Source organism: Aphidius gifuensis, linkage group LG4 (assembly GCF_014905175.1).
Source record: "Aphidius gifuensis isolate YNYX2018 linkage group LG4, ASM1490517v1, whole genome shotgun sequence".
NCBI lineage: Eukaryota > Metazoa > Arthropoda > Insecta > Hymenoptera > Braconidae > Aphidius > Aphidius gifuensis.
Window position 1 is genome coordinate 19,837,910 of NC_057791.1, and position 15,088 is coordinate 19,852,997.

Genomic DNA, 15,088 nt, shown 5'->3' on the forward strand with positions numbered 1-15,088 from the left:
GGTCAAAGGGATTTATAATTAAATAAAAATAATATGTTTTTAAAAACTAAAGTAATAATATTGTCATACTTACGTTTCAATATTAAAATTTATTTGATAGCTTGATAAAATATTCAAGCTATATTTTTTAATTGCTTTTTGTTTTTTATCAGTTGAACAATTGGTACACCATGGCAGAACCCAGATACAAATTTTAATTATAATTATAAATACGTTGACGTTGTCATTTTCTAAATACAATTTAATCTCTGTGTATTATCAAGTTCTCAGAATTTTTTAGTATATCAATATGAAAACACAAATAATATAATAGGGTCTTAGTCACATAGAATTTCTATGCGATAATTTTTTTCCCATCCAAAAAGTATAAAAGCCAATGCTCAAAGAATATCCAGTCATAGTATTTTTGACAACGCAACAAGATGTGTAAATATTTTCTAGTCGTTTTCTGTCTTTTAACAGTCCAAATAATTTTTTGTCAAGCTTCGAAAATAGAAGGTATATATTAATTGCTATTTAATTATTTTATTTTATATTTTTAATTTGTTTGAAATAATATAATAAATAATATTTATTTTTCAATTTAGCAAAGGAGCTTAAAATACGAGAAAAAAAAGACATTATATTTAAAATGATTCCTGGTAAAATTCAAAAACTGCGTGTTAATATAAAAAAAGTACCAGAAGGTGGTAATATTACGAGTTGTAAAATTCATAATAAAAATAATGATCAACATATTTTAAATGCTCAATATTTTAGTAAAACAACAAATAGAAGTGATTTAGGAGTAATTGTGGATCAATTTTATTTTTATCAATCTGAAATGAATAGTTGTACTTTCAATATACATAATGTTAATTACGATTTTCTCGACACATGGTATGTGACTACGGATTATGTAGATAGTGATGGAAAAAATCAAAGTGTTATTGACTCAGTAACAATTGTTTTGTCTGTCAATCTTATGAAAACAAATAAAATATGGGCCAAAGTAAATCAACCTCTTATTGTTCAAGCAAATTTTAATAAATCAAGGCATGATACATGTTATTTAACTAACGATGTCAATATTAATCAAGAATATTTTACATCATCAAAAAATTTTCAATTGCAAAAACATTATCCATGCTCATTTAAAATAAAAAATGTTCAGGAAAATTATATGGGTTTATGGAAGATACGTCGGACTTATACACTTGATAGAAAGTCATATGGTAGTGATATGATGATTTTTGATATACAAAAAGTTGAATAAATTTAAAGATAATAATTAACACCTAATAAATAAAATTTACATTTACGAAGTAATAATTATAAACTAATTATTGAGTCATATTTAAAAATAATTGTCAGGACTCGTGTGTGTTTATAACGATTAAAAAAAATCATTTTTTAAACAATCAAAATATGTAAACAAAAGAAAAAAATAAAATTAATTATAATCAACAAAATATATATGTAAAAACAAAACTATCTATTTATCTATCTGTTTGTTGAATTATTTTTTGTTTTCTAGTATTAATAAAAAAATAAAATTAAATGAAAAATTGTCTTTCTCATTAACTTGAATTTTTATTTCTTCTCTCAACACTGAAAAATAGAAGCCTTTTAAAGCAGGCATGATTAGCTTCTCGACTCTGATGGGAAAACGTTAATCCTTTAGAAATGAAATTCACCAGAAAAAAAAAATAAAAAAAAAAATAAAAATAAATAAATAATAATATAGGTGGTTATATATCATGGCTTGGAAAACAAAGCACTTCAAAAACCACTCTGACTGACATTATTGCCAGGGATATATGCCAACTTGTGGCTATTGTTTTCATGTCACAGTGCGAGAAAGAGATAGCAAATAAAAAAAAAAAGATAAATATGCGGAAAATACTAAGTACACCGTAATTAATCACGGATAACATCGAAAATTTCTTGAATATGTTTGTATTTTTTTACAAATTAAATTTTTCATCCAAACAAAAGATAAAAAAAAAAAATTAAAAAACAGTTATCTATTTTATAAAAATTTAAATAAACATTCAACAAATATTTAAGTATTATTTTTTAAATAAAAAAAATATTATTCTATACTCTCTTTTAAAATTTGTGTATCAATTCAAGAGATAATTTTTTTTTCGATTTCAAAAAAGCTGCATCTAATAATCATCAAAATAAATGTTTGTACGTGGTTTTCACGTTAATCGATATAAATCTCAATGGTTGTATACACGAAGCGATCAGATCTCGAATTGGATTTATTTTTTTTCCATGTGATTTTATAAATTTGCAATAGCGTGCTTCAACGTACAAACTGTAACCTAGCCCCTTTTTTTTCACACCACTATTATAAAAAATAAAAATAAAAATCATACATGAAACTAGAATAAAAAAAAACTATCATCATATAAAATTTTAGCAGTTACATATGTTGAATTTGAGATATAAAAAATAAATATAACTATATCGTTTTCTTTCTGTTTTTTTTTGTTTAACATTATTATGTGATACAATAGAGAGACGAGGGTAGCTTAACCAGAAATATAAGACGAGTACTGGCTACCTCAATGTGTATATAACGTTGCTTTGGCTTAACTTTACAAAAGCTTTGGTAAAGTGCATGGTAAGCATACGTAAACATAAGTAAAGTAACAACAACAACAACAACAGCCTTTATCTTATATTTATTTATTTTTTTAACCCATTCTTTGAAAGTCTTGGCATCATCCCCTTGTATATATATATTTTCAACACAGCTAATGGTTATCGTGTTTTATTATGAAATACCGATCGGTATGATTTGCACGAGCTGATCGTTCATTTTTAGAAAGTATAATTTCCGGAATACGTGACTTTACCAATATGATGATGACGATGAATCGATGATGATCATGATCATGATCGTGGTGGTAATTCGTATGTGTCTTGTATGATTTTTTTAAACTCGTAATAAATTTTAAATAAATTTTTTTTTCAATACTTTTTATACATCATATATTTTTGATGATGTATCGAATTCATAGCTCAAAAAAAAAAAAAAACGCACACACCCATAAACACCACTACTGGGTGTTGAATATATTTCCCTATTTTTTTATATTTTTTCTATTTTTTTGATTATAAGATTAAAAGTGGTTGAAGATAGGAAATTTGTTTGATCCTGAAGCGAATAGATGGAAATAAAAAGTGCGAAAGAGAGAGAGAGAAAAAAATAAAAAAGCTTTTTGATAAAAGAAAGCAAGTAAATGGGGCTTTGGTATATATAAAGGAAGAGCAATCGCGTGTCGCGTCGAAAGTTTCATGAGGTTGTCAAGCCATTAGTCGACCAGCTAGAGGGTGCGGAACTTGGATTATGCGATGCACTGGAAAAGCTCATAAACTGGCATCACTGACGTTAGCTTCTTGAGCTTGGTTAAAGACAAGATTATATAAGATAAAATTGCATCAAAGAGTTTTTTTCTTTTTCATATTAAATTGGTCGTAAACAAATTGATTAATAAATGAAATTATAAATTTTATTTTTTCATTGAAGACATGAAAAATAAAAATGATAATTTATTTGTGTTAATTTATTTAATGTTGTATGATAATAGTATTATATAATAATAGAAAAAAGTTTTATTGAGCGAATTGTGTGTTGAAGTGGTTATTTCAGTTGAATTTTGAATGCAGTTTCTTCGGAAGTTTGAGAAAGAGAGGGTAAAACCAATAATACGATTTTGAATCAATAATACAAATGGATATAGCCCAAGGATATTGGAAAGAAACTGATAGAGATAAAATTGTTAAAAAGTAGAGCAAACATCTGAGCAAAAAAATTGTCATTTAAAATCTCTAAAAGACAATTTAATATTTATCCCAAAAATGGAAAAAAAATTATTAATAACAATATCAAAATTACATGTATTATAAATAATTCAAAACCACAATAATATGCAATTTAAATAATCAAAAAATTTATTTAAATTATTGTGGCATATTATAAATAAAAATTATTAAAAAATAAATAAAATTAAAAATTTTTACTCTATAAAAATTCAATTTTTATAAAAAATAATATTTTTTTTCTACTAATATTTTAAATTAATCGTCATCAAAAGACATATACTTTTTACATTTATTACCAGAATTTTTTTTCTATTATATTCATAATAAAAAAAAAAAACATTAATTGAGATTAAAATACAAACTAGTGAATGTTTGAAGAGATGTTAATCTACAAGTACTCGAAAAATATTAATTTACAATAAAAAAAAACGTAGGGTAGTAAAAAAAAAAAAGGATCAAACTGTACTTGTAGTTTATGAAGCTGTAGTTTGTTATTTGATTCAACAAAATTGCACACATGTTCAGTACGCTTTTGTATACCGCAAGTACGCAAATAAAAAACCTTTATATAAATTTCTGCATCAGCAACTGTGCATCCTAACCCACTTTGATAAGATACATCAGTACTTTCATTTCAATAACAATTTTCCCCTTTTTTTCCGAAGCAATAAGTCAATTTTAATTGCATCGACTCAATATTATTTCCAGAATTTAATATTTTTAATATTCAAACACAAAAAAAAATTAAATTCAGTAAATAAAAATAATATTCTAGTTGTAATATAAATAAGTGTATTCTTTTTATAAAAAAAAAATTGGTAAACGCTCAATTTTTACGTAGTTTGTTTGTATTTTTTTTTTATTTTATATACTTACTTTGCTCACGTCTCAAGTGGCACGTATATATAGTTTTATAATATATAATAATAATACTAAAAATAAAAAAGAGTGTCAACGATATTTTTTTTTTATTTTCCATATGTTTTTTACCTCAATATAAATACATATTTTCATATTCACATTTATATTAATGTCTACGATGAACAAATCCCCTGAAACCTTTGCTTCATATCTATTCGAAAATCCATACATGTTTATGCAAAGCGTTTTCATAAAAATGGCTCATTCGTTGAAAGTGTATATAGAAATATAAAAAAATAAAAAAAATACGCAAGAAAACTGCAGAAGGTTGTGGGTGAAAAATATATAGAAGAGAAAAAAGTGAAAAAATAAGTTGAAAAAGGTGGATAAAGAGGACAATATTAAGATACGAAGATATCGACTCCATTAGCAGAGTGGTGCTAGAGCCCGTGGGATAGTCTCAAACGTTTTCCTTTGGCTTTTTTTTTATTTTTTATTTTCACTCTCTTGTTCTTGTCTATGTTATAAAAAATAAAAAAATTTTTTTCTTTTAGTTTTTAAGGAAGCTATCCCGGTAGCGTTTTACAGATATTCAAAAAATGTGGTATAGACACGACGACAGTATATAAAGTGTAACCACGAAAAAGTAAAAGAAAAAAAAAATATTATACTAGAAAAAAAGTAGAGCAAGAAAAAGGTTTTGATATATATATATATATATTTTTTTTATCTTTTATATCTAGCACCGTTTTGATATCACTGAAATGATTCCACGGTTTCGTTCACGCCTCGATAACCAGTCGTTGAGAATCTGGCAAACGATTCTGGTAGATGGATGGAGAAATATAAAAAAATAAAAAAAAATTGTGGATAAAGTGCATCGAGATATATATGGTAATAAAATGAAAAATAAAATTGAAAAAATCTGGAGGGCGGTATATGCAAATGTACTTAAAAAGTGCGAAAAAAAAAACATAAGAAAATAAAAATTAAATGCACTTTTAATGAAGATGTTTTGATAATTTTTTTTTACCATTTAAACATCATTTAATAGCTGAATAATTAATACGTTTGAATTTGAAAAGAAATAAATAAAATGACTCACCATAAAGAAATGGCTATCTGCTAATGTAACACAGCAATAAATCCTGATGATCAAATAACAATGAAATTTAAAAAACCTGAAAGAAATAAAAAAAAATTTAGGATAAAAAAAATTGCAGAATCATACAATAGAATGATAAAAAAATAAAAAAATAAAATTAACCTAACCGTTATAACAAAGCTAAAGTAACAAGATTTAAAAAAAAAAAAAAATATTCTCCAATTATTCATCTTTCAATTTTATCGATTTGATTCTTTTAAAAAAAAATTCAATTTTTCTTTTTTCATATCAGTCAAATTGCAGAATTTTCTTTTCATATTTGAACGAGATATATCTATATTTTTTGCCATTGTGAAAATTTACAATTGAAGAATCATAATGCATAAGGAAAAGATGTAATATTCATGGTTCAAATAAAATGAATAGTAAATATTCCAAGTGAATATACAAAACTACCATATGAAAGTGAAAAAAAAAATAAAAATTAATATATAAATAAAATAATAAAAATATAATTTTAAAAGTGAGATGTAATTTTTTTTTTTTAAATTTATCATACAGTAAAAATAAGAGCTTAACAATAAATTAGTTAGTTAAACCATACACATGTTTAATATCTATATGTTGCACAGGTTGTCCGATACTATTGTCGAAAATTCTCATAGTAACCGCATATGCCGGATGGTATTGTTAGATGTCACGCCTGCGGTCGCATGGTACCGTTACAACCCAACTTGTATACGACTCACGCAACCAACAATAAATACATATATATGTATAACATCCATTTGCCACAATAAATGTATTTCAAGTTTGAATAATACACATAATAAAATTGAACAATTAATGCATTGGTTTTATTAAATTAATGACAATATATATTGTGTTTAATCAACAGCATAATATATATATTATATATAATTTATATTAAAATTTATCTCTCATCAATTATAGTTATTTATTTAAACAATAATTAACTATTAACTTGAATTATAAATTTTAATTATACATAATCATATAGAATGATGGAAAATAATTATTAAAAATTTATTTGACTGTTGTGAATTATTTATATATAGAAATTTGTTTACGAAAAGAAAAAAGAAAAAAAAATTCAAGTAAAAATGATAGTGAATAAGTAAGATTTAATATAGAGACTTGTATTTCATTATTTTTATTAAATTTTATAATAAATATTCAACTATAATGATATTGAAAGGAAAAAAATCCAGCAATTATTTTGAGCGTTAAAGCTTTTTTTATTTTTTTTGATAAAAATTGTTTGTTTAAAGTTTTAAAAAATATATTTGATTATTTATGATGATGACAGTTTCCCAATTTAATTTACATCAATTTTATGATAATTTTAAATATATATTTTTCGAATATATTGATATTATCAATAATACGACAAATAGCTCTTGACATACTTTGACAAATTGTCTAATTTTATTTTTCAAGTATGATGGATCTTTCATATTATTATTTATAAATTACGTATTATATTTGTAAAATAAAAATACGACAAATTGTTTTTACTTATAGAGACAAAAAAAAATAAAAAATAAATATATATAAATAAAAATTAAAACAATAAAAATAAAACTTACATGTGCATATGTTTTCTTGAACATAAAGTATTGTCGTTTTGATGAAACCATTTGGACCACCCGGAGATTGACTCTAAAATTTCCAACGGGTTAAAGCTGCCGTCAAGTCCCGTCTCAAGTACGTCATTGGCACTAGGCTAAAGTGGTATTTTCTATATTTTTTTTTCTTTTATTTTTATTTCAATCACGTTGACGAGCCTATTTTTGGAGCTATGACAAGTATAGACGACACCATAAAAAAAATGGCCCACCCAACTTAAACATGTCAAATTGCTTTTCCTTTCTTTTTATTTTTTTATCTGTAACAGAAAAACAGAAAATTCATTTAAGCATGATTGTATTTAAACTTTTACTACCAATCATTTGTAATGATGCAAGATCGTTTTCATTTTATCTTTTTTTTTTTTTTTGTTTTTTTCTTTTTTACATCCGGCATTTAAAGAATGCTTATCTTCAATTTTGTAAACACTCTCAAAGTAAAAATAATAGTTTACTGGCAATGCTGATAAAATACATCCCAGACAATAAAAAAAAAACAACAATTTGAAGATTTTAACAGTGTTATCTTATCCTCATTATCAGTGAGCTTTTAAAGAAAATTATTATTTTTAATTCAAGTTGATAATTATTACGTTCAATATATATAAGATATTAAATTTTGAAAACTAGTTTCCAGTACAAATAACAGAGAATACTTAAATGAAGGGATATGAGTAAAGTTGAAACAACAATTCGTATGCTAAACTAAACTCAAAACTCCAAGATCAAATCCACTAAATGTTTCAAATTTAATCACAATTGCTCAATACCAAAATTTACAATAAAGCAATATAAATTTAATTATTTATTAACTTACAAATTAAAAATAAAAACTTGTTTAAAATTAAAGTTTTTTAATCTAAACAAGTGTCAAGAATTTAATCTACTATAATTTTTTATTAAATTGGTTGAATAATTGCTTGATGATGCTCATGATATAATGATGAGTTGATGAGAACTGTTACACAAAAACCACATACATACGTTATACCATTTTATGCTATTTCCACAAAACATCTTCATATTGAAACACTCAGGTTGCACTGATGCTACACGTACCTGCTGACCCAATTAGTTAAATTACTATTAAGAGGAGAAAGTTGTTTTTGTGGGTTTATGTCGAACATCATGGGGGATATACGGTTGAACAAAGTGAAAGAGGATATACCCATTTTCCAACATACAAAAACATGCAATTAGTACGTGACGTTGTTTGATTAAACAACAAAAATAACAAAATTTAAATAAAAACAAATTATTAAAATATGAAAATACTGTAATTGTATAAAATCTTTTAATAATTTTAATTTTATAATTAAAAAATCTAAATAAAATTTTTAATATTTAAAAATGTCTTTTATTTTTTAAAATTTAATATTTTGATAATAAAAAAATATATAAATATGTAAATTATAAAATTCAATACAGTTTAAATAAAAATTGTTAACCTATTTTTGAATTTATATAGTAGCAATTTAATTCGTTGGCTTTTCAAATCATTTTAACTTTGATGTTTACACATGTCTTGAGTGTGTTGCTAAGCATCGTAAGAATATTTGTCGATGGCTGTCAGATGGATAGGTAGCCGTGGTACAGACACGAGTGCTTTTATGATAGAAAAAAAAATAAATAAATAGAAATAAAAAAAAAAAAAAAAAAAAACAATATCTTAACGTCACTTAAGTGTCTGTTTACTTGAATCTTGAAAAACTTGACAATTGTTGAGTGCCACATCTCTCTCGGACGTTTAGATATACATAAAAATTTTATACATCAAAAATAATATATGTATTTTGCTTATTTATCTATAAAATTTTCTTCTTTTAATTTTATCTGAATAAATATTTATCAATAGTTTATTTTTTATCATTTGTTTGAGTTTGATTTTATCTAGTTTATTTATTATTTGAGAAAAAAATAAAATCAAAAAAATAACATAAATGTATAAGGATTCTTTCATTTATTTATTCGTTTTTTTATTTATTTATTTAAATGTATAAATAAACTTACTTTTTGCATCAAAGAACACACACATTGATAGCCATCAAGCTCGACAGATAAATCACTCGGCATTCAAAGAAAACTTAAAAATTTAGGGGGTTTAAATATGAGCTTATATTAAGAGTGAGGTGTGTGTGGTAAAGGCGGGTAACATCTGCTCCAAATTGTAACTTGACCCAAATACAATGCACTCTAGATGTTAACTAACGATATCACTAAATATTTCATTACTTAAAAAAATATATAAATTGAAAAACGAAATCATTAAAATAAATAGTTTTTTCATTTTTATACAACAATAAATATATTATTAAAAATAAAATATAATTACCGGATAAATGAAATAAATAAAATGACAGATGGACAATATTTTAAAGCCACTTCCGTCGTCATCATTACAATCATTCACGTGGGAAATGACAAACCATGAAAAAAATAAAATTATTTTCTTTCTTAAATATCGAAAAACGATTGTGGTTAATTTAACAAAAAAAAAAAAATATATATATAACAACAATGCAAAATAATGGATATAAAAACGGTCAACAAAACGGAAGGAAATAGTGTGTTTCTTTTGTAAATGATTCACGAAATAAAATATAAAAAAAAATCTTAAATTAATATATAAAATATATTTCAACTTAAAAATTAAAAAATACAAATGTTATATTAAAAATAATTGTATAATCTCTTGAACCGCTTAGGTATTATTTTAAAAAAAAAATAGAATAAATATATCAATATAAAATCGATAATGATTTGAAACGATTATCCAATTAATACGAAATGATCTCAACGAGCACCGAGTTTGTTCATGAATGAATTAAAAGGCCAATGTGAATTGTTAATATATATACAAACCTCATATATATATATATATAACATTAATGTTTGTAGTGGATGGTAATATGTGGTTGTATATATATTTATAATATAATATGGTATATGGATACACTGTTGAAGATAATCCAACGATCTACGGCTTATACAGCAATTGAGTACGGTAATAGGGTTATTACGCATTTGGTCTACAACACGTTACATTTCAAGCCACCACCAATCTAGCTATATACAGCGATGAAAACAACGATGTAATACATTGTCATTGTCATGGTGGTAGTGGTCCGAACCTTCAACTAGATCTTTTTCAACGTGCATTGTTAAACAAACAACATTTTCCTCTTGTCTTTATCTCTTTTCATCCCTTAAATTTTATGTCTCTTTGACCACTTGCTCTTATTACTGATGTAAGCCCTCATTTTCAAAACAACCATATGTGCTTAAACTACATTGCAGTGTAACACATAGATTTAACCAAGTATTTTAGACCAAAATATATAATGTATTAACTAAAACTGTATATATGCAGTGGTTCATGTATTTTCACACAAACTGACGCTGTAATGGCTATTTTCAACATACGATATGAGACAATACGTACAACAGGGGGTATGTTACATACGTTACAACTAAGCACCCTTATTTTCTATCACTATTTTTATCTTTTTTTTTGTCTCTCTTTAATTGTACTATATACTGTCTATTTCTGTCGTTGTTTATAATACCCATAGAGTCACTGTACGAATACCATGGATAAAATTTCTAGTGTTAAGCCTCGTTACCTCAAAATTGATACACCCCTCATGGGCTTTAACAATTCTACTTCCAATTTATATATATGATTTTTTTTTTGCTTTGACTCTTTTCGTTATCTCTTTTTTATTTTTGCTCTACTAACTATTTTCCACTATCACTGTATACTTCATATACCTTCTGTGTGCTTTTTTTTTTTTTTTTTTAGATATTTATTTTTTATTCTGTCTGTTTTTCCTGTTTTGTTCTAGTTTTTTTTTATATTTATATTTTTTTTTTTTAACCCAGCTTTCTCGACCCTCTTTTCTGTATATGCATACAAACATTTTGCCTTGTTACCCACGTATAATAAACTCCAAAATGTACTGCGGGCGGTCTTCTTATCTTCGTATTCTCAACTGGAAAAATCCCAGAGACCGAGGGTACATATGTTTTTTTTTTTTTTTTGCGAATTTATTTTATTCTCATATACGTAGGTTCAACTCACTCGATAACGAGTGTTGTTGTTGTTTAGTTTTTTTTTATTTTTAAATTTATTCTTTTATTGTATTTTCCTTTTGTTGGAGTATTTACTTTTTTTTTTATTTCTTCAAGCTTCATTAGAAAATAATTGTAGAATTTTTTTTATTTATAAATCGATGCTTATCAATGAAAATTTAATTGAATATATTATTTAGCTATTATTTAGGGGGTTTTTTGTTTTTTGCATTTACGAGTGTACAGAAATTTTAGTTTTACTGAATAAAATAAAATAATATAAAATAGAGCACAACCAATTTACATTTACAACAAAACTGAAAAGCATTTTCTCGTGTAAGTGCGAATGTATACGAAAATATTTTATGGGTGATAAAGTTACAGAATTTTTGATAGGTGGCTCGAAAATACAAGACTTTTGAAAATGGAACTAGAGCACACGTTCGTATCGTTTTTATTGTTGTTGAATGGTTAACATTGTCGATGCATCTATGGATGATCGATAGAAAATCTCATGGGTATGCGAAAATTCTCATGGGAAAATTCACTAAAAAAAATAAAATAATAATAATATAGTACATTGTTTTACGAGGAGGCAATGTGACAGTTTCTCGCACAATCATGAAATAACGCGAGGTGCATGCGCAGATGATACCGTCGACGCGACATCACCGTCCTGTCGTCGAGGCATCATCTGCGCATGCACCGAGCGTTATTTCATGATTGTAAGAGAAGCTGGCTCATTGTCTCCGAGTAGAACATACTATTTTTTCTTATTTGTACTTGAGAAAGATAATATGAAAGGGTTAATGGTCGAAAACATGCTAATTTCAAGTTTTTAAAAAATTTTATTTTCGGCCTCAGCTATATCTCAAGGTTGACTTGAACCTCTTAGCTATGTCTTTTTTTTTTTTTTGGCCTAATCTACTCAGAATGGTCTGAAACGTGGAGAAACCATGAGGAGCCATGCTAATTTTGATTTTTTGAAAAATTTTATTTTCGGCCTTAGCTATACTTATCTCAAGGTTGACTTGAACCTCTTAGCTATGTCTTTTTTTTTTTTTTGGCCTAATCTACTCAGAATGGTCTGAAACGTGGAGAAACCATAAGAAGCCATGCTAATTTCAAGTTTTTAAAAAATTTTATTTTCGGCCTCAGCTATATCTCAAGGTTGACTTGAACCTCTTAGCTACGTCTTTTTTTTTTTTTTGGCCTAATCTACTCAGAATGGTCTGAAACGTGGAGAAACCATAAGGAGCCATGCTAATTTTGATTTTTCAAAAAAATTTATTTTCGGCCTCAGCTATATCTCAAGGTTGACTTGAACCTCTTAGCTATGTCTTTTTTTTTTTTTTGGCCTAATCTACTCAGAATGGTCTGAAACGTGGAGAAACCATGAGGAGCCATGCTAATTTTGATTTTTTGAAAAATTTTATTTTCGGCCTTAGCTATACTTATCTCAAGGTTGACTTGAACCTCTTAGCTATGTTTTTTTGGCCTAATCTACCAGAATGGACTGAAACGTGGAGAAACCATAGGAGCCATGCTAATTTTGATTTTTCAAAAAATTTATTTTCGGCCTCATATCATCTCATGGTTGACTTGAACCTCTTAGCTATGTCTTTTTTTTTTTTTTGGCCTAATCTACTCAGAATGGTCTGAAACGTGGAGAAACCATGAGGAGCCATGCTAATTTTGTTTTTTTGTAAAATTTTATTTTCGGCCTTAGCTATACTTATCTCAAGGTTGACTTGAACCTCTTAGCTATGTCTTTTTTTTTTTTTTGGCCTAATCTACTCAGAATGGACTGAAACGTGGAGAAACCATGAGGAGCCATGCTAATTTTGATTTTTTGAAAAATTTTATTTTCGGCCTTAGCTATACTTATCTCAAGGTTGACTTGAACCTCTTAGCTATGTCTTTTTTTTTTTTTTGACCTAATCTACTCAGAATGGACTGAAACGTGGAGAAACCATAAGGAGCCATGCTAATTTTGATTTTTCAAAAAAATTTATTTTCGGCCTCAGCTATATCTCAAGGTTGACTTGAACCTCTTAGCTATGTCTTTTTTTTTTTTTTGGCCTAATCTACTCAGAATGGTCTGAAACGTGGAGAAACCATAAGAAGCCATGCTAATTTCAAGTTTTTAAAAAATTTTATTTTCGGCCTCAGCTATATCTCAAGGTTGACTTGAACCTCTTAGCTATGTCTTTTTTTTTTTTTTGGCCTAATCTACTCAGAATGGACTGAAACGTGGAGAAACCATAAGGAGCCATGCTAATTTTGATTTTTCAAAAAAATTTATTTTCGGCCTCAGCTATATCTCAAGGTTGACTTGAACCTCTTAGCTATGTCTTTTTTTTTTTTTTGGCCTAATCTACTCAGAATGGTCTGAAACGTGGAGAAACCATGAGGAGCCATGCTAATTTTGATTTTTTGAAAAATTTTATTTTCGGCCTTAGCTATACTTATCTCAAGGTTGACTTGAACCTCTTAGCTATGTCTTTTTTTTTTTTTTGGCCTAATCTACTCAGAATGGACTGAAACGTGGAGAAACCATGAGGAGCCATGCTAATTTTGATTTTTTGAAAAATTTTATTTTCGGCCTTAGCTATACTTATCTCAAGGTTGACTTGAACCTCTTAGCTATGTCTTTTTTTTTTTTTTGACCTAATCTACTCAGAATGGACTGAAACGTGGAGAAACCATAAGGAGCCATGCTAATTTTGATTTTTCAAAAAAATTTATTTTCGGCCTCAGCTATATCTCAAGGTTGACTTAAACCTCTTAGCTATGTCTTTTTTTTTTTTTTGGCCTAATCTACTCAGAATGGTCTGAAACGTGGAGAAACCATAAGAAGCCATGCTAATTTCAAGTTTTTAAAAAATTTTATTTTCGGCCTCAGCTATATCTCAAGGTTGACTTGAACCTCTTAGCTATGTCTTTTTTTTTTTTTTGGCCTAATCTACTCAGAATGGACTGAAACGTGGAGAAACCATAAGGAGCCATGCTAATTTTGATTTTTCAAAAAAATTTATTTTCGGCCTCAGCTATATCTCAAGGTTGACTTGAACCTCTTAGCTATGTCTTTTTTTTTTTTTTGGCCTAATCTACTCAGAATGGTCTGAAACGTGGAGAAATCATGAGGAGCCATGCTAATTTTGATTTTTTGAAAAATTTTATTTTCGGCCTTAGCTATACTTATCTCAAGGTTGACTTGAACCTCTTAGCTATGTCTTTTTTTTTTTTTTGGCCTAATCTACTCAGAATGGTCTGAAACGTGGAGAAACCATGAGGAGCCATGCTAATTTTGATTTTTTGAAAAATTTTATTTTCGGCCTCAGCTATATCTCAAGGTTGACTTGAACCTCTTAGCTATGTCTTTTTTTTTTTTTTAGCCTAATCTACTCAGAATGGTCTGAAACGTGGAGAAACCATGAGGAGCCATGCTAATTTTGATTTTTTGAAAAATTTTATTTTCGGCCTCAGCTATATCTCAAGGTTGACTTGAACCTCTTAGCTATGTCTTTTTTGAAGTGAAACTTCTTTTTGGAGGGTAGATGAAAAAAAAATTCGTCACGAA

At 26.8% G+C, this 15,088-nt stretch overlaps 2 protein-coding genes across 5 annotated transcripts in view; one reads left to right on the forward strand and one right to left on the reverse strand.

Moving 5' to 3' along the window:
• The window catches only part of LOC122854033 (peroxisomal hydratase-dehydrogenase-epimerase-like), a 96,265-nt gene that overhangs the window by 63,239 nt on the left and 17,938 nt on the right, over positions 1-15,088 (reverse strand). The window contains exons 2-3 of the mRNA XM_044154443.1: positions 7,396-7,694; positions 5,786-5,861 (exon numbers count right to left, since the gene is read on the reverse strand). Of these exons, the coding sequence (XP_044010378.1) occupies positions 5,786-5,861; positions 7,396-7,403 (84 nt within the window). The 5' untranslated portion in view covers positions 7,404-7,694. The remainder of the gene's footprint in view (positions 1-5,785; positions 5,862-7,395; positions 7,695-15,088) is intronic.
• The window catches only part of LOC122855527 (teneurin-m), a 306,365-nt gene that overhangs the window by 17,032 nt on the left and 274,245 nt on the right, over positions 1-15,088 (forward strand). The gene's annotated exons all lie outside the window — the stretch shown is intronic.